Source organism: Cynoglossus semilaevis, chromosome 5 (genome assembly GCF_000523025.1).
Source record: "Cynoglossus semilaevis isolate Cse_v1.0 chromosome 5, Cse_v1.0, whole genome shotgun sequence".
Lineage (NCBI taxonomy): Eukaryota > Metazoa > Chordata > Actinopteri > Pleuronectiformes > Cynoglossidae > Cynoglossus > Cynoglossus semilaevis.
The window spans coordinates 16784419-16804333 of record NC_024311.1 but is presented as its reverse complement, the minus strand read 5'-3'; the positions used below and the strand labels follow the sequence as shown (position 1 = coordinate 16804333).

The window sequence follows — 19915 nt, the reverse complement described above, 5'->3', positions numbered from 1 at the left end:
AAAAGTGGAAAAAAACGAGAGGGAGGGAGCATGTGTTTTTGAGTGTAGAGCAGGCAACAATGAAAATATTTTGAAAATAAATCATTGACAGTTGTTTTTTTTGTAGTGTGACGCCGCAGTCCATTCACATAAAAATGAAATTTACTTTCCATAAATATTTGAAAATATGCGATCCTATTGCAATTCATTATGTTATTGGCCAGAGACCATATATTGATGATGATCATGCGGGGCAGCAGCCACAACACTGCTCTGTAAAACACACTTCGGATATCGTGAGTGATAAGTTGAATATCCTAAAAGATCATGAAGATATCATCTTTATTTTATATTTAATAGACTAGAAATGTATAATTTTGGTGACCTTGTTCCGAAATGCATCACCAGATACTGAGGCAGACATTACCTCTTTGGTTCGGAGGGAACGCAGGTAACTCTTCAGGTCTCCTCGCGTCATCAGCTCCATGATGACCAGCGTGGGTTGACCCTGGGAGACCACACCCAGGAGACGAACCTGCAACAAATACAGCACATTCCCATCAGGACAGAAAATCCCACAACCACGACACCTGGAAACTGTCAAACTATCTTGCACAAGAACTAGTCCCAAGTCACAAAACTGTCAAACTATCTTGCACAAGAACAAGTCCCGCAGTTCCTGAATGAGTTTGTTTGTGAGTTCACGTACCACGTGGTGACAGTTAAACTCTTTCATGACGGAGGCTTCATTGAGAAACTCTATTCTCTCCCTCATGCTAGCTGACTCATTGACAGTCTTGATGGCCACCCGTGTATCCGGCTCGTCTTTGACCACGCCCTTGGCCACGCCCTCATACACCATGCCAAACGAGCCCTGTCCAAGTTCACGACTCAGAGAGATCTTCTCTCGCGCCACTTCCCATTCATCCGGCACATACACTATACAGAAGATAAAAAATAAACAAACATTAAAAATCTGTGCTTATATATATAAAACTCTTCAAGTTCTGATCTTGAAGAATCACAACATTTTAACTCACTCTCTGCGGCACTGAAGTATTCTGGGTTAACAGACGCATATAAAACTCCATTTCCAAGGCGGTCACTGTTTCTGAATGAATGAAGAAAATAGAAAAACATTAGACTAGAACTTTTTGAGTTTTGCCCAAATTTCCCATGCCCAAGCAGTATACATTAATGTGTAACAAAATAAATTGTAATAGACATCATATCGTAAGTTGAGGGCATTGTTACATCCCTAGTAACAGCAGATTTGCTGCAAAATATATGTGGTTCCTCTGGGGCTCGAACCCAGGTCCTTCTGCATGTAAGGCAGATGTGTAAGCAGATGTGATAACCACTTAACTACAGAACCACCACACCAAGTGCCATAGTTTCTGAAACACTGCACATCGAGTATGTAAGTGAAGTAGTATCCAGCAGGTAAAGTGTAAATACTCACTGTGTCATACAAGTCAATACTAATCCCAGTGCAGTATTTTCAGCTTTATTTACTATAACTGTTACGGACAATTATTAATGTGTTTTCCTTTGGTGGGTTTGTGGTTTTAGAGTGTCGTGAGTTCTGGCGACTGATGTGACCACATTAACCACTAGAAAGAAAACATCATGTCTGTTCAATATTTGCAGGGCTTTTCCTTCTTCAGGTCCTTCATGCAGGCGCTCGTGGTTCCTGGTTACAGCAGTTTTCTGTGTCTTTGTGCATTGGTGCAAAACAGTTGACAAATGTTCAGATATTCAACCATGTGGAGCTTTACCGTTTCTTGTTGAAGACCACCAGCATGGTGATGAGAAGGCAGATGATGAGAATGATGGCGATGGGAATAAAGATCATGGTGTAGAGGACGTTTTCATATCCTGTTGTGATTTTTTTAAAATAAAACAAACAAATACATTGTTAGTTTGCAATCAACAGTCGCCAGCATTTATTTGCTATCAGATGATGACATGTGACATGATGTGTCTTACGTTCAGCCACATAGAGCTCCACGCTTTGTGTCCAGGAGCCGTTGCCAGCCAGTGATGTGGCCCTAACTCTGACCGAGTAATTTCCTGGACTGAGGTTAGAAAGCCGAACACCACGCTGGGCCTGATACATCGGACCAGAGACGCACTCGTGTTTCTCAGTCTGAAACACACACACACACAAGCAAAATAGGAGAAAGCTTGTTAGGGACAAAGCTGCTCTGTCAAAAAAACAAAAACAAAACTCCAAACCCTGCTGCTTTTAATTTTGTATGCAGTAAATAGCCAAAAGATTCATGGAGCCAAAACACCTCCTTCCCTGTCGCTGATAAATATTAGGACTCAGCACCGGTCACTGGGCCGTTTGTCTTCGTGTAACCATATGTCACAAAGCAAATGGCTGGTACCTTGCTCCAACTGTTATTTCCTAATTGTTTACTCTTGTTTAATGTCCAAATAAGTCAGCATGTCTTCATATATTGTAAGTTCTTTCTACTCCACTCTACATAGCTGTTGCAGGGTAAAACGTTGATTTTTTTAATCAACATTTTCACATTATCATTTTCATATCATTTTTAAAAGTATTTTGTCATAGGTCTTGTCCTACCTCAGCAGCCATCTTGAACTTGATCTCATACATAAGTATTAGTCCATTAGGGTGAGAGGGTTCGGGCCAGCGAAGAAACACCCAGTCTTCATGGCCCTCCCAGGTGACCGCACCTGGGATATCATCAGCTTTTTCTGGAGAACACAGACAAATTGGATACAAATGGACCATGGGGCAAACACATCTGGTGCTGGTAAATAAATGAAACCAAGAAGGTTTAAAAAAAAAAGAAAGAAAAAGAAAAAAAACCCAAGATTGAATTATCTTCTCACCAGCAGGTTTGGTTCTGGAGAAGACAAACTCTGCTGCGCTGCAGGTTTTAACCTGGTCATTGCAGGCATGAATGTCGATGCGGTAAACTGTAAATGGCTGCAGGCCAAAGATCTGCAGTTCTCGCTCTGTCACTGACTGGTCCATGAATTCGAACTCTCTATCTGCTGGGTCTAGGTCAGCGATGGTGCTGGTGTTACCGGCTCCATGGAGGGGAGGAATGGTGCTGCTGTTGGATTGCAGACGGTTGCGATGAGAGAAAGTAGAATTGGCCAGGCCGAAGAGGTCTCTGCGGCGGCGGTCTGCGGGCCTAGAGGTGAGACAATTCAAAATGTATGATATAATTTAGTAAAGAGTTTTGTTAGGGGAAGAAATGGAAGAAAATCATCTTAACACAAGAAAGCCATCTGACCCCGAAAAAGGAAGATATAAAATATGCAGTGTTTGATAATAAATGTGTTTTTTATATAGAAGTGGTGAATGAGTAAGAATGTAGGAGGGAGGTGCTCATGCTGAAAGGCTCCTCTGTGGGCTTTGTTTTTTGGTCTGCTTTCCTTCCAGAGTTAAAAGAAATCTTTCCTTGCTCTGCTGTGAGTGACTTTTGTTGCCATGTGGCAGTAATTTCACAAGCTGGGATGAATCTTGGTATGCATAAATAAAAGTGCAGAATAGCATAATTGGTTTGAGTTAATACAAGCAAAGTATACAGTGTACCATACCATGGCCACTGCAAGGACATTGGACCTAAGAGCAGGAATTGTTTTCCAAACAGCTTTTCATGCATTTGTGTTCAATTTCAGTTCAATCTGTGTTAGACCTTCATTTTTCCCTTGACAAAAAAAAAAAAGAGTTTTGTCTTGTGCAGGACTTTTTTTTTAAACACAGATCCAAATGTTTTGCCATAACAACTAATGAAAACCTTCTGACTTACTGAATAAATAACACTAAGAAATCCTACACATATTAAAGAAAGCATCTCTGATATGAACAATCCAACACAAATGTTTCAGGCAACAAAGCTGAACTGAAACAGCAAACGCAGCACAGTGACCTGTCTTCTTTCCATGGAAATAAGGGGATCATTTATTTCCACTGCACCTGCAAAACATTCTGGTAAATAATTAACATCAACTAGTCTGGGCCCCATGTGTGTGCGTGTGTGTGTGTCTGTGTGTTATGGTGATGTCTGATTATAGAGCACACAGAGTCCCTAAATCAGACAGTAGCATAAACATGTAGCACCACTGCTGTCGTGGACAAAAAAAAATTAAAGACAGCAACTGCTAAGCTGCGACATAATTCTAGGAAACCACTCTCAGTGACAGTTAAAGAAAGAAAAAGTTTAGTTTATTTAAAAAAAATAAAGGATAAATAATAAAAATCCATAAATCATATCCAATTATGTTGCTCAACAAAAATGTTTAAATTAGGCAAAGTAGAAAAGCTCTTTTTAAAGATAAGTTTTGGGTTTATTTTTATTATTGTCAAACACAAGAACATCTGGTCTGTGTGGGTTCACCTTCTGTTACCCATGCAAATTAAAATGAAAGTGAAAGCCCTCGGCTCAGGCCACACGATGTCTGTTTTTGTGTCTCTGTGGGATTGCTGCAGTGATGTTTACTTGCCAACACAAACAATTAATTAATGCTGAGCTTATTTAGTTGAAAAAAACGAACAAAAACGTCTAAAAAACGCACCTAAAGCAGTTATAAAGAGAACAACAAACTCATGCGTATCTTACCTTGGTGTGAAAATGGAATTGTGCAGGAAGTTTTCAAAGGCTTTTCGGTACGAAGCATCGGCAGCTTCAGCCTCTAGGTCCTCCACTGACTTTGGGCATGGGCAACAGGGCCCCTTGTCTGGCCCCTCATGATCTGGCTTTGTAGGCTTGGTGTCTTCTTCTGGGTCTCCCACACCAGTGGCAGCGATCCTTATGGGGATCTTCAGCTCTAAAAGAGAAAAATATATATTTATATACAGTATATTTATCTGTTTTGACCAATTTTGGCTGATTTACAAAGTCAAAATACTTTTTGTGCATTTCATTATTTCACTATTTCGATAAGCTGCTGCCTGAATAAATAGTTAATGTATTACCACAAGGGGGCAGCAGTAGCGTGTTTTTGATAGGATGTCATGAGAGATAAAAGTTACTGAGTTTCCTGAAGCAACTCTAACTGGTTCCTTTGAGCTCCTTTCCTGTAAACAAATCTCCCTGTAAATGTGCTGCGTGTTTTCCTGCAAAATGAAACAGTCCTGTTTTTCTTTCTTTTCCCTCAGATCACATTACTGTAAAATGACTTCAGTTGCCATTATATACCTTTTCTTTTTAACAGAACAACAAAACTTGAGACCATTTATAAATGGGCAGCTGCAGCTGTTACTAAAAGCGGGGTTACCCTTTCACCAAACATGTATTATGGGGAAACCAATATCACTGAGCACACAGCAATAACACATCAATATGAAACTCTGTGATTATTTGCTGCGGCACAAGTTGTACTGCACAGTTTTAGCAAGTGCACCATACCTTTGGAGCAGTAGTTGTGCTGGTAAAGCTCTCTGTCTTCGGGCTGCTGCTGCCATCTGACCAGGTAGTATGTCTGGTTTCCATTTGGTGAAACCGGAGGTGACCAACGCACCACCAGCTGCGTGGAGGAGTTAGAGTATGCTCGCACATCCTGGGGCATAGAGGGCGCTGAGAGAGATTTAAAAGAAAATGGTGTTGTTGAGGGGATTTGGAGGGAGGAGACAGAGAGAGAGAACGACAGGGAGAGAAAGACGAGGGGGGGCGAGAGAAAGATTGTAATCTAAACTCTGTCATCTGTGTGTGACTATTGATAAACCAAAATTCTAAGAGTCCAGAAGTAAACCTCTGTTCTTCAGGGTGGGATAGAGTGCCTGCCAGCACAGATGTGATTCACTGACATCACAGAACCATGTCCGTCCAGTGCAGCTGGACTTACTTTCAGCTGTCTTCTACTTCATCTTATTGTATTATACTTTTTGTAAATACATTTTTGTCCATCTCTTTGAGAAGCAGCTGTGTTTATTGGGGGGGGGGATTAAATCTACAGATGGGATAATGTTTCTAGGCTGGCGTGCATTTTAAAAACACGGATAACATGGAACGCAACATCAGCAGTGAAAATACGTCAAACATCGCTGTGTAACAAGTAACGCCTAAATTTACCAGTAACGCCTAAAGGACGGCATTTACCTGAGGGGCTTGTGCGAATGTAGACCACTTTGCTTTTGGCACTCGGCACATGTTTGTCCTCCACCATTAGCGTAATAGCTTTGACAAAGATGGCATATTGTGTCCAGGGTTTGAGACCAGAGAGCAAAACTCCAGGATCCTTGTCTTGTCTCAGCTCCACATCCACCATGTTCCAGCTATTGGAGCCACAGCCGTCTTGCCCCTCAAATTCAGTAATGTTCTGGTACGGCCTGGGGGGGAGACAGTTACTAAATAATTAGCAAATAATGTCTTAATGAAAAGGAAAACCTTTTGGTCGTTGAAAATTAGAAATGTATTCTTATGTCTGTTGTTAAATGTAATCTTATATCAAAACAAAACACTTGTTGTTTATTCTCATACGATTGAATTTTTTTTAAATGTACCATCACTGCAGATAAACTGGAGCTTGTAAATGTCTTCATTACAAAATGTAATTACTGGGGCTGCACTTACGCCTCCTTGTAGTACACAATGAAGCTGATGAGGTCTCTGTAGTCTGGAGGTCGGTACCGTTGCCAGTTGAGTTTGATTCTTGTGCTGCTGGTGGAGTTTGACTTGAACTTCAGTATGGTGCTTTCACCTTGGAGGCAGACAGGATGGAGTTAATATCAAAGCACTTCAATATGTTTGTGTTAAAATGTGCACCAATTAGTCTTGTTGACAGAGGATTGCAGTAAACATGGTCACGTGAGGCAGGCATTTGCTTGCTGCTAGTATACTACGGTTTTTTTTTCCTGCACATGTCTGTATATAGCAATTTAGATTTTTGTGGCTTCAACACTGAAGCTCATTTGACCCTTACAGCTGGCTCGATCCCCGTTGTTTCTGAAATCGCTCTCATCAAAGCGGCCCTGGATGCCCGTTTTCTCCCACATGCTGCGGATCTCAGACATGCAGAGCTTTGGGTTGGCTCTAAAAAACAGCTTCCCTGTTTTGATGGTCAGATTGTGCTGCTTCCAGTCCCACAGATACTGGAGCTGCTGGTTGTCAAATGCTGAGAAGGCGTACATGCTGGAGGGCAGAAAGAAAGGACGGATGAATAAATGTGAGTAAAAATGTTTTCTATCACTTCCCTTAATACGTGTCTTAATAACAAGTGGGCGACAAACGGAAGAGGATGAGTTACTATACCTTACCAAATCAAAAAGGAGAGAAGAAAAAAGGAGAAGAGAAGAAGAAATGAGACAGGAAATGGGAGCAAATACTATGAAAAGAAAATGTAGAAGAACAGAAGACAAGAGGGGACAGGAGGGAGAACAGGAGAAAGGAGACTAGAGGACAGGAGAGTAGAGGAGAGGAGGAGAAGACTTTTTCATGAGTCAGTGGGTAACACCCAGACATTCTGGAATGACAGAAATCTGTGCTTTGGGACACAGAGATTCCTGTGAACTCAAGGAGAAACAGACAGAGAGACAGAGGAGGGAGTGAAGGCCAGTCCATGACCCTGAGAAAACCTTTCCTTGGACTGTTTAGCTCAATTCTGGGCCTCAAAATAGGGGGGGAGGGATCAGATTTGATTTAAGTTTTAGCAGTTTGCTTGGAAAACACAACTCTTATTTGGAACCCACAGAAAAATAGGGATGTTTACATTCCTGTCGCCTTTAGCTGTGTCAAAACAACATTTCAGTTTTAGCCTTCACTTGTAAAATCAACAGACACATTCAGACAATGGACCTTGGTATGTTTGAGAGGAACTTTTGTTTGTGCCCCTGTAAAATCTTCTTAATGAAATGTAAAACAAAAGTAAAAGTAATAAACCAACCAGTATTGTGTGTGTGTATATATGTGTGTGTGTCTTACTCATCCAACAGTTGTTCCCCATCAATGTATTTGAGACTGCGGAGGAAAGCTAAGGAGCTCAGAGTGTGAGAGTGTCTGATCCTGACGTAACCTGTCACCCTTTGGATCAGTCCTGTGAAACTCTCCAGCTCTGCCACGATGTTGTCTACATACAAACAAAGACAAACACACACGTAAAAAGTTTGTTTTTTAATTAAAATGTCTATCTATTAATTGTTAATAGCTTTATCACATTAATTTTAACAAACTACAAGGTATGGAGAGAGAGAAAGAGAGAGAGAGAGAGAGAACAACTGAATTGTGGAAACTACATTTTCCTTTTTTATTAACTTGATCATACAGGTATCACTGACGGCCAAAATGATTTGTCTGATTCCTGTAAATAGCGCCAGCTAATGGATAATATACTGAAAACTTAACAACAACAAAAATAAAAGAACTAGTAGATGAGGAACGAATTAATGTAAACATAAACCTCAAACTTCTGTTTGCAAGCACAAAGCTGCACATTTACTACTTGTTTTGATCAACGTTATAAGAGACAGCATTAGGACTGGAAAATGAAATCTAGCTGCTGCAGATAGTCTGGAGGCACAAGTCCAAACAGTGCTTTCAGACCAGATCAGTGATCCTACTGCTGGTGTTTTGTGTCACACAGAGGCCATCCAGGCATCCTGTTCTACAACGTGCACCATTAAAAACACACTTCTACCATTTTCTTCTGCAGTCAGTTCAGCAGCGGTTGTCAGCTTTGCTCACTATCATATGTTAGAATGCCATGCATCTGTAAGCCTCTGGTATTTCTACTTCTTTTCAACGCTCTAGGTGCCATTACGGTCAGGCAACAGAAGAAATGTCAGGATGTGTTGCACAGCTGTGTTTCTGTGCTCTGCTGCAGTACTTACGGCCTCTACGGATGTTGATGTGCAGGTTGCCTTTGATAACAGTGCAGTCTTGGAGAGACTGAGCAGCATCCACGGAGTCGATGATCTTCTCTCCGCACACTTTATCACACGGGCCATCACAGGCTTTACAGTACGTGCTGGAGTCAGACAGACAGTGAGAGTCATACATGATACACAATGGTCACTGACAATGGTTTTTACATTAAACAGCTAGATTCAGATTTTGAACTTGAAATTATCAATGGTCACTGACAATGGTTTTTACATGAAACAGCTAGATTCAGATTTTGAGATCCCCCCCCCCCAAGGGTGCCTCTATGCAAGTCCTAGCCCACAACTCACCTGTTGGGTGCAGTGCGCGTGTACCCTGACGGGCATTCACCCATACACCCTCTGTCGTGGATGATGAAGACTTTGTTCTGTTGATTTATGAATTTAAAGCAAGTCTCTGCACTGATGCAGCGCCAGCCTTCAAACTTGTAGGTTCCAGGAGGGCAGTCAGACACACAACGTCCTTCGTAGTAGTAATGCACACAAGCGGCGCACGCTGTATCACTATCTGGAACCGTGCAGCTGCCGAGACACTGAGGGTGGCAGCACTCGCCATCTGCGGTGCACACTTGTCGTTCACACCTCTGCGGACACTCTGTTAGGAAGAGAGTAGAAGATGAACCCTGGTTGACAGATGTTCTTTTTTTTATTTATGTTCACATGATAGTTAGAGAAAGAAATAGAAATTAGATTCAAATTTGAACTCAGCTTAAGTACGACAATGCCAATGAAAAGATAGGAGTACAGCAGCTATCAACACTCAGTTGACCCCAAAGTGGGTAAAATGTCTGGATAATAAAACATTGATCCAGAGTCCAGAACATGTCATGCTGCATCCTAGTTACCACGCAGCAGCCAATGAGAAGAATGATGCCTCAGATACAGATTATTATTGGCAGGTTGATCATTGGCATGCTGCTGTTTAATTAATGTAATAACCACACGTATATATTTATATTATATTTAGCTCAATAGTTAATTTTTTTTTTACATATATATATATATATTATATTTAGCTCAATAGTTTTTTGTTTTTTTTAGAAAATATAAGAAATACACAAACAGCAAAAGATAGTTTCGTTCCACTCAGTTCCTAGTGGTTATCTTAGTGCAATAAAGCTCCTGTGATCCGGGGTATTCCATTCCGGGTTTTCCAACATGCACTGTTGCAAATAACTGTGAGATGCTGTGGTGTCCCTCTAAATAGGAGGATACAGTAACCAATGACAGGAAAAACTGATTGGGAGCTACTGAGAGAAAATAAAAAAACTGGATTGACGCACATATGGAACGGAGCTGCATCTAGTGGCATCTTTTGTCTATTTAGCAAGAAAATTATAAAGGAATACACAGAAGACAAAGAGCAACAAACAATTTTTTTTAAATAACAAACTACACGAAGAATGACACACTCTGAATAAATAAGGACTTGTTTGTGGGTAGAGTTGTCCTCTCTAAGCTAACATTCCAAAGAAGTATGAACAACAGAACTTCAGTAGAAGCCCAACCCAATCCCATTGTCATGGAGAAAGAATCAGAAAGTTGGAAAAAATACAGGTTAGCAGCTGCTACTTTGAATGTGGACTGGTTGAAAGAAAAGGTCATTCACCAATACTTTAAAATGTTCACACTGTGTGGAGCAGAAACAAACCTAAACTGTTGTGGAACAACTTATAATCATTGCCAGAAGTTATTTGTGTGTGCGTTACTGATTCATGTCCTGTGGGGCACAAACAAAGAAGAATGAAAATTGAAAAAAAAAACAAAAACTAAACTATGATGAACCAAAGACTGTAATTTAGATTTCGTCATCTGCTTAGGTTAACTCAGGCCTGTGTTTAAAAAGAAACCAAGCAAAGTGAAGGAAATTATGTTTTGTTTATCGGACGCTGACAGATTAAAAACATGGACACGCTACAGCATGTTTCCTCCATTAGTTTGTAAATTAAACGGGATATACCAGACCAAAGGATGCGTCTCCTCCTACTGTTGTAGTATATTTTAGTGATTAACACAAAATCTAGGCAATAATCAGCAAATTATATAAGTATTATATTATATCAGTTCATTGTTACATTTTATGACGCAGAAAAACATTTTTAGTCTTCGAATTGGCTAAGCTTCACAAAGTTAGTACTGCTTGGCCTCCACCGTGCTTCTTCAAAGGGTTTTGAAGACAGAGCGCAGCATCATTAGATTTGCATTACTGCCACCTGCTCCGGCTACATTCTCTAGAAGCCACTTCTACACGCATCACTTGCAAATGAATCAGAAAACAGAAAATACAGATAAGGGAAATGTCACTACAGATGAGCATTTCACTGGAAACCTACTTTGTGACATTGATACAGATAAGGGAAATGTCACTACAGAAGAGCATTTCACTGGAAACTTACTTTGTGACATTGAAAAAAAAAAAAAGAAAAGAAATTAGATCACTTGTGAAGATAATGCAGTACAACTGTTGCTGTCTTATGTAATTATTTATGAGCAGTTACACTTGAGGAAGGAGAAGTGAAATGTGCTCAAGCGAGTGTTTTTGTGTTTATTATGCCCACACACACACACACTGATTGTGGTGTACTTCATCCATTGATATTTAAGAAGCAAGATGTGAAATTTTAGTGGTAGCGTTGAGGTCTGTGGTTGCTGAATAAAGCGGTGGTCAGATAAAGTACTTTGCATCTACGCAGTTGAGTCGAGCTGCTGTCACACTTGGACAGGGCAGTGTGTCTGGACGTTTGTCCTTGTCCCAGATTAAACCAGCAGAGGAGGGGAAAAAAAAAAAAAAACTTTCTACAAAATTACGCACTACTTTACTATAAAAGGTAGGAATAGTTATCCTTTTCGCCGAAAATTACGCACTACTTTACTATAAAAGTAGTCCTTTTCACCAGTTAGGATTTGACTATCTCTGGTTGCCATGCCGACTGATACATTGAAAGACAGCATCATCATTTAATGTATTTTTACGTGCCGATAATTGTTTACGACTGATGTGGAAGCTATCCTTTGTGGTAATGATGTTATTTGAGGGCAGACAGCGTCACTATTTATTCTTGGAGTGAACCCAGAACGTTAGCACATGCTGCTTATGCTATTTTTGGATTCAAAGCCTGGGGAAACGTGCAAGTAAGAGACCGAACATGCAGGAGTAGGTTCACTCTTAAACCAAGTATAAATAGTACCGGAGTTAGTCAAACTGAGTTCATTTATTTTCATGAGCACTTCTATATTAAAGATCTACCTTGTCCAAAACAGCAAAATGCAAACAGATCCTAATAAACCTAACACTTAAATAAGTGTGTGTATATATATGCCCCCTTCTGCAAACCAACTCTAAATTCAGAAACACATCTATATTGGATCTCTACTGTACAAGTCATCAACAGGCAATGGGAATTGACCTTCACTCTGATGGACACATAAGCAAATAAGAGCAGTCAGACTGTGTGATACCACCAAATATTCAGGGATGTTCCAGCTCAGAAGGAGCTGTGCCGCAAATTCTGGGTACTGAATGTTCTGTCCCTGTGCTAAGTCTCTGCCACTCTCCAACTCAATTGTGCCCCCCCTGACCTCCAGTTGAAGATGAGGGAATCCACAAAGAGAGTAATTTTGCATTAGCTTGTCTGAGGAGCGCTAAGGGAGACAATGTGATTAATTTTGAATGGAGTTGAACTCAGGACTGAGCACCTATTCTGAAATGTCCTCAGCACTGACTGCCACAGTGCAGGTCAGGTCAAAGAGAAAACATGTAAAAAACCAAGTAACGTGATCTCATTAAATAAACAGATGAATAAAAATAAGCACCTTATATAATACATTTTTATTTTTAAAAAAAGCATGAAATTAATGGCATATCTGCATGTATCAATAGTGTCTCGTTGGTGTGTCCAAAATACATGTACAATCTATTGTTGTATTGAATTTGTAAGCAATAGTAAGCTTCATGAAGATTGACAAAAAATATCAGGATGAGGCCTCCGCTGCTCCTGGGAATACTTTGATGCACCAAAAAAAAAAAAAACTGTAAAGGCTCTATTACAAAAAAAAAAAAAAACTCTTTATTGTTTAATTCAATTTAATGAGCACCTTTTCCATTCTGTCATTGCAGGGTTGTGGTAAAAAAGATCACTGCTGTGGTTAAAAAAAAAAAAAAAAAAAAGCCAACACAAGGCTTTCAGGGAAACAGAAATACCAGCCCAGCAGGAAGGTCAGCTGGGAAATGCACGCCAGCCACCAGCTGGAAAGCAGGAAAATGTCTGGTTGTTGTTTCCAAACTAATTTACCCGACCAGCCACTTAAACAAGTAACAAGCATTAAAAGCCAAAAGAAACTCAGGTCTTATTTGATTGTGTATATTTTACACACTGCCTAATAAACGAACATGGTGTTTCAACTTATTTTTTTCTCTCTCTTTCCTCCTCAGTCAATTAGAAGCCAGTGGCCTTTAGGCAGCTAATCTGTTACGGTCGCACTTTTTTTTAAGGTGCTAGAAACTAAATGTACTACAGAAATTACACCGTGATGACACTACAGACCTGAACAGAAGTAGTTGTTTTTGTTTGCTTCCCAAACTAAAATCCTACTTAATTTTTCTGATGTGATACAGCAAAACACCAGAGACAAATGTTAATTGCCCACCTACTGTCATGATAACTCTTCTTATCTTTGAAGTAGAAATGACTTCAATGTGGTATAGAAAGGGCAAAAATCACAATTTGTTTTGAACAATTGACTTACTGTCCCAAAACTAGTACAAATTGGTCAATTTAAAAACAAGAGGATATAATATAATTATTGATTGTAAACTCAGTCTTATTTCTACTTTTCAAAATTACTAAAGTACTGTAGCTAATATTAATTATTGGACAGGCACATTACATACAAGCATTGTTCGCCTTTATTAAAACGTAACTCTTGCCGTTTATACACACAGGACAAAGGACTGTACTTTATATCCTCTTCATGTCCAGGTTAGGATTTTTCAGGCTAAGACACGCATGCACACCGTGTTTTACGTGGTAATATGTGACTTCATTGTGTGTCTTAGTTAATTAATTTTCCTCTCAGAATTCCTGAATTCTCTGATCACTGTTGGTGGTTCTGCTAGACATTTTCTTTCCTTCTAAACATGTTGTTGATGTAATTGTAGAGGCACAAATTTCTATGCTGTTACTATAGTGAGTATAAACGTGGCACCAGGAAGACACACCTACATATCTATTACCATCCTTGCCCGCATTATTATTAACAGGAGTCAGGACTTGGAGACAATGAGTAACACCTGATGACAGACATCAGGTTTTTTTTTCCCCCTGTAAACTAAAAACAACAGGCAGTGCTTACAAGTTCTGACTGGTCAGTACAGGTAAAGAGGTGCAGATGTCCTACATTCCCCCATTGCAGTTGCTTATTACAGTGAGGTCAGAGAGAAACTGAAACTTTGGGTGAATAACATACAATATGAGAAATTTGATGCCTCCCTCCCTGGCAGATTCTTAATAAAGTGAGATCAACACAGGGTGTGGTAGAGCTGTTGCCTTTGGCCTTGTCTTGTTATGGCAATGGTGTACCTTGGCTCCCAAGAGTGTGGAACATGTCTACTTTTTACAGTTTCTTCTTTTTTTCTTTTTTTGTCAAACATATGACAGCACAAATACAGGTCACTGATGTCTCGGGGGGTTCAAATAATGACTACGAATAAAAAAAACAACACTACACTACACTGCAAAAAGGGCTGAAATATGCCACTGACTTGTATTGTATTATAAGCAATGATGATGGGATGGTTTTGTACAGTCTAGTCTTCATGCCAAATCTTGAGATCTAAATAGATGTCGAGTTATACAAAAAATAGATATGTATTAATTACAATATCTAAAATATAATGACTAAATTAATTAAGTTTAATTCTTCACCTGTATTGCACACGCACATACCAAAAAAAAAAAAAAAAAAAGAGAGGGAGAGAGAGAGAGAGAGAGAGAGAGAGAGAGAGAGAGAGAGAGAAACACACAAACAACTCAATCTTGTCATTTAACACAAGTGCAGTGAGGCTGTGAAACTCTGCTTAAACAAAGATAAAAAGATGATAGATAAAGAACAAGGGGGTGAGAGACAAAGAAACAGAGAGAGACAGAGAGAGAGAGAGAGAGAGAGAGAGGTCTACAGAAGGTCTACATTCCTAAGTCTTTGTGTTAGTGTGTTTACTTGGCGTGGGAAGACAGAAATATCCCTGGAATTTGATGGAAAGGATGAAGAGGCAGAGTATAAGATTCCCATTCACCTTGTGGCAGGCAAGCCTGGTTGGCTGTGCAACTGACCCAAGAGCCTTTAAATATGTTGGGCAACTTATTAAAACTAGTATTCAGGGGTTGCGAGCTCCACACTCACCAAAATACCTTAGAACATTCACGACAAAGTTGCAGACAGGAAGGAGCCGCAGCCAGGGTTCAGGTCAACAGGTAGTAATACATGTACGAAAACAACGATCGAGCCGAGACTTGGAGTTGTTGACAGAGCAGGGGAAAGATTTCTGGTCTAAATCAATCATGGAGGAATATTTTCATAATAAAAGCGATATAATAAAAAGGTATTATTGGAAATAACCAGCTAAAGCATAACACAATTAATGACTAATTCATTTAATATAAAGCCTTTTCTTTAAGGTTAGAAAAAAACAAACGCAGAGTTTGAATACCACTTCCGTTTTTTTGTGGGCTTTTTTGCATGTTTATTTGTTTATACTGGACTAAAACCTCTGACACTTTTCCCTTTAAAGTGCCATTAAGGATATAGTGAATTGTGTTATTGAGGAATTATAATTATCTTTTTGAGGTTTCATTTGGGGTTCTTGAATATCAACAGTAAAAAATAACCAGCCAGAAGGACATAGAACCTGCTTTGCATTTTAGTTTCACATTGTTCTCATGTGATCTGAGCAGAAGGTAATGAAAAAGGCACTTCAAAAACACACTATTCACACTGGACCTAAACAGCCTGAAATCCATAAACAAGAAACCAATTTCAGTCCATGGTCGCAGCTCATCCCAATCTGACAGTGTTAACAGAGCACAATTAAAGGCCACATAATTACAGTAGGCACTTGATCTCAGCCAAACCAGTAATGTTCACTTCCAGGAATTCCAGGGATGGGTGTAACAGTTCACTAAAAGTAGTCATGGATGTGCCTGCTTTTACTAGCCGTCACTGTAATTACCAGAACTGACAGCCTCTGGGATTTGGGTGAGGGTAAGCAACATAACTAGTTTACTATCGTTAGTTGTTTTAATGACCAAACGTGTCATCCAAGCTATAGACTGTACTTGCTGTTAAAGGGTTTGTAATCCAAACAGTATTCTTGACCATCAGTTTAACAAATGTTCATTCATGTTACATATTAATAGTGAACAAATTAACATTTAAGAAATTAGAATTTCCCTAGCTTTACAGATCAATTTTCTGTTTTATTAAAATTATATTTATTAAAAGTTGCTCTTAAAAGAATCCTCTCACAGTCCAAAAACGGTAAATTAGATACAGTAAACATTGATGTATTTCCATTTTCTGAGTGTAAAGCAAGCAACATTTATACTATTTTAGAAATGGAATAAATGTCAGGAGACACATGGGTTGCTTGATTTTGGAAAATAAATCAAATTGTGGTTATTTACGTTGATGTTAAAATTACGATTATTGAAAATGATTACTCCAGAAACCAATTGCATTTGTTGCCCAAATTGAACAGTGAATACGATATTTATTGTGCTTTGCTGGGAGTCAAATACTGGATACTCTTATCATTTTACATGCATACATCACTTTAAGTAGAAGTATGTTCATATGTGTTTTTATTTTTTTATTTTGAATTGACTAGCAAAACATCTTGGTGTAAACAAGTTGAATACATCAGAGCAAGGGAGGTGACGTGGGAAGAGCTGACTGACACCTAATGCTCCCTAAATCCTCGGCCAAAATCCCTTAATTTGATTAGCACAGGTTCATTTGAGCCTTTCTTGATGTTGAACATATTGACACATAGAGCTAAGATCCACAACAGTAATAAGACCCTATCTGACACAATTAGACTGAGCAGAATTTGGACCCGACCCAGGACTAAGGTTGGTCTCAATTACGCTAGGAATGAAGAGTACAGCAGCTATCGGATCATCTCAACACTGAGCCGTTTCTTTTAGAGGAAAATGGGGAAAAAAAGTAAAACTATTTGGTCCACATACAGCTAGGACACGATTTCTTTTAACATTAATACAGCAGTTTAAGAAAGGCCACCACAAAACCAGTAAAATGCAAACGATCAAAAAGAAGTAACAAGACTTTTAACGTAGAACTTTAAAACTTTTACAAAAAAAATGTGATAGTGACTTGTCAAGAATGGAAAAAAAATAATCTTGTGACAGGCTAAACAACTATGCTTGAGTCAATTTTCCTAGCTTAATGTATAATCCCCTAAGCCAGAGGTTAACAAAAGACAAAAATTCCTTCCAGTAAATCCCAGAAGACCTACTTTGTACTTTAATGATGTGCTTTCATCTTCTCAGACCGTACAAAGCACCGGAAAAACATCCCCCATGCTGTTCAATGTGTGAGTGTGTGTGTGGGTTTTCGTGTGTGCAGGGGAGAGAGAGAGGGAGAGAGAGAGAAAGAGAGAGGGAGGGGAGACAGACAGACAGACAGAATAACATAGGGAGAGTCACGGCATGCACGGACATGGCTCTTCCTTTAAAAAAAAAAAGGAGTTATGAATGAGACAATACACCCAAACCAGATTCCAAACAACAAACGGGGAAGTAAACACAGGAGAATGCAGCCCCCACCACTACAAATAAAAAACACGCAACTTTCCCAGAGCAGAAAACAGGCCCTTTTTTCCCTGCAACAGTTTTATGAACGTATTCAAACTGAAAGAATGTCCTTTGTATCAACTCAACAACACCAGGAGTGGAGCATTTCCCTATCGTCATTTATTGATCTGAAGAATGACCGGGTCTGAAATAAAATGCCTCTGGAGTAAACTTTGATGCCAGTAAAGAATGTAGGCATGAAAGCATTTGAACAACACCGATAAGGTAAGAGTAATTTTGGGCCTTATCAGAAAACAGAAAAAAACTCAACTCTTCCTTTTATTATTCTTAAGTTTTTCGTAAGAGTTTTAAATAATAGATTTCATGAGCAATAATGTATTGTAAGATTGCTGGAGTTTACTTTAAATTTCCTTTTTTAAAAAGATTGAAACAACATTTTCTGACAAAAAGAAAATTCACCACAAACCCAGGGATTGCTGGAGTTTACTTTAAATTTCCTAAGATTGAAAGAACATTTACTGAGAAAAAAACACCATTACATTCAACACCAAGCTAGCTTCAATTAAACGTACACAAACAAGATGCTTTGCTCTTCTTTAGCTTTTTAACTTTAACAGTAGACACGAGCCATAAAACAGCATAACATATATGTGTAGCCTCTAATCAACAAGTACTGCAGGCTGCCAGACAAAAGCTTGAGGAAACCAGCTCTGTTCAGTCAACCACTCAAGTCGTCGGCCTTCCTTGCTTAATGAAGCTTGGCTTTACTTCCACCAGACTTCTCCAATAAACTGCCTAATAAATAGCCCAACAATGTAGTCTGTGCTGTGCAAAGAGCAGTGGAGCTCATGCAGTCTGAGATCAATTCTGTTTTGAGGAAGCAGCAGCAGAGGCAACTGATGGCCCATTCGGCCTGGCTGACACACTCCCTCTGGAGCACAGTAGACTGCTTATGCATCCTTAGAGTGTCATTGTCTATGTGTTCTATATTTAGTCTTTAGGACCGACAAAATGGTACCACATACCAAGCAATGTCAACGCCACAGACAAAACACAAACAATATAATTAACCAAATCTGAATGCATCTCATCCTGCAGCCAGGTTTGGAGTAGAATTTTCTGCATTTTAGGGTGAGAGGGATGAAATAATTCTGACCCACATATCGAGATACAATGTCATGACTGCTTCTCTCTGCTCGGCCACTTACTTTGTAAACAAAAAAATTCCGAGAGATTTTACAGTGTGCTGAAGATGTATTTGGTAAAGACGAGTCAACAGATCTCCTCCGCCAAGTTCATAAAACTAGACGAAGGATCACAGCACATCCCAGACTCAACAACACACTGTCTCGTGATTATGAATGTTTGAAGTCAGTTTGCAGTACATGAGTGTGTAGCTACAGGGGGTAAGACAATACACTTTGCTTCATCAACAAGACGAGTCTCAACTGGCATGTCTCGTAAACACGTGTGAGAAGCATCAAAAGAGAATGTTGTGAGGCACTTAAAACAAACAAGAGTTCAGCCAAAGTGCTTTAAAGAAGTAAAAAGAAAACGAAGAAGTTAAATCCAAGATAAATAACACCTGAGGCCTACTTAAGGTCAAGTGCGTATCAACTGTAGCCAAACACTATTACTTATTAAATAATACTGATGGGGATATTTCTATTCTACACCCTCTCCTTGTCTGTAATGAGATGGTGTCTTTCTCAGATATATTAAAATACGTCCACACCGCAGACATCTGGGTACTTATGGCAAGCCCTTTTAACTTAACTTCCTGTTTCGGCCGTGTTGTCTCTGTGATAAAAGTCTTTCTTTCCGAAAAAAAACAAAAATGCACATTAGGGCCATTTTCAGCCGGAGATTTTCAGTGGCCGAAAATTCAGTGCATCCCTACATTTTATCATTGTCAATAAGTTTCACATAACTTCCTATTTAGTGTTCTTTTTAGAAAAGAAGGTTGTCGACAAAACAACACTGGGGATGTGAAACAAAGAGTCTTGCTCTAAGCTTGACACCACCCCACATATTCCTCCATCTTCAGATACCGGGCACAGCAAAATGTCTTATCTAACGTCAAAGAACACTAGTGTTGTACAGGTAGTCAAGGCCAGGACAGCAATAGTTTCATGTCACAAGACTGAAAACATCAACATGCTGAGTCTGCAGCAAGCCATCAGTCGCCAAGGAGACAATACAGCCAGACACACACACACACAGTCAGCCAAAACACAGTCTGAAAAAC

At 39.5% G+C, this 19915-nt stretch overlaps 1 protein-coding gene across 1 annotated transcript in view; it reads right to left on the bottom strand.

The window, feature by feature from the left end:
- The window catches only part of igf1rb (insulin-like growth factor 1b receptor), a 35018-nt gene that overhangs the window by 8299 nt on the left and 6804 nt on the right, over positions 1 to 19915 (bottom strand). The window contains exons 3-17 of the mRNA XM_008310811.3: positions 9131 to 9434; positions 8789 to 8925; positions 7884 to 8028; positions 6886 to 7094; positions 6537 to 6663; positions 6063 to 6292; positions 5373 to 5540; positions 4584 to 4791; positions 2845 to 3152; positions 2573 to 2706; positions 1969 to 2128; positions 1758 to 1857; positions 1020 to 1090; positions 689 to 918; positions 407 to 514 (exon numbers count right to left, since the gene is read on the bottom strand). Of these exons, the coding sequence (XP_008309033.1) occupies positions 407 to 514; positions 689 to 918; positions 1020 to 1090; positions 1758 to 1857; positions 1969 to 2128; positions 2573 to 2706; positions 2845 to 3152; positions 4584 to 4791; positions 5373 to 5540; positions 6063 to 6292; positions 6537 to 6663; positions 6886 to 7094; positions 7884 to 8028; positions 8789 to 8925; positions 9131 to 9434 (2639 nt within the window). The remainder of the gene's footprint in view (positions 1 to 406; positions 515 to 688; positions 919 to 1019; positions 1091 to 1757; positions 1858 to 1968; positions 2129 to 2572; positions 2707 to 2844; positions 3153 to 4583; positions 4792 to 5372; positions 5541 to 6062; positions 6293 to 6536; positions 6664 to 6885; positions 7095 to 7883; positions 8029 to 8788; positions 8926 to 9130; positions 9435 to 19915) is intronic.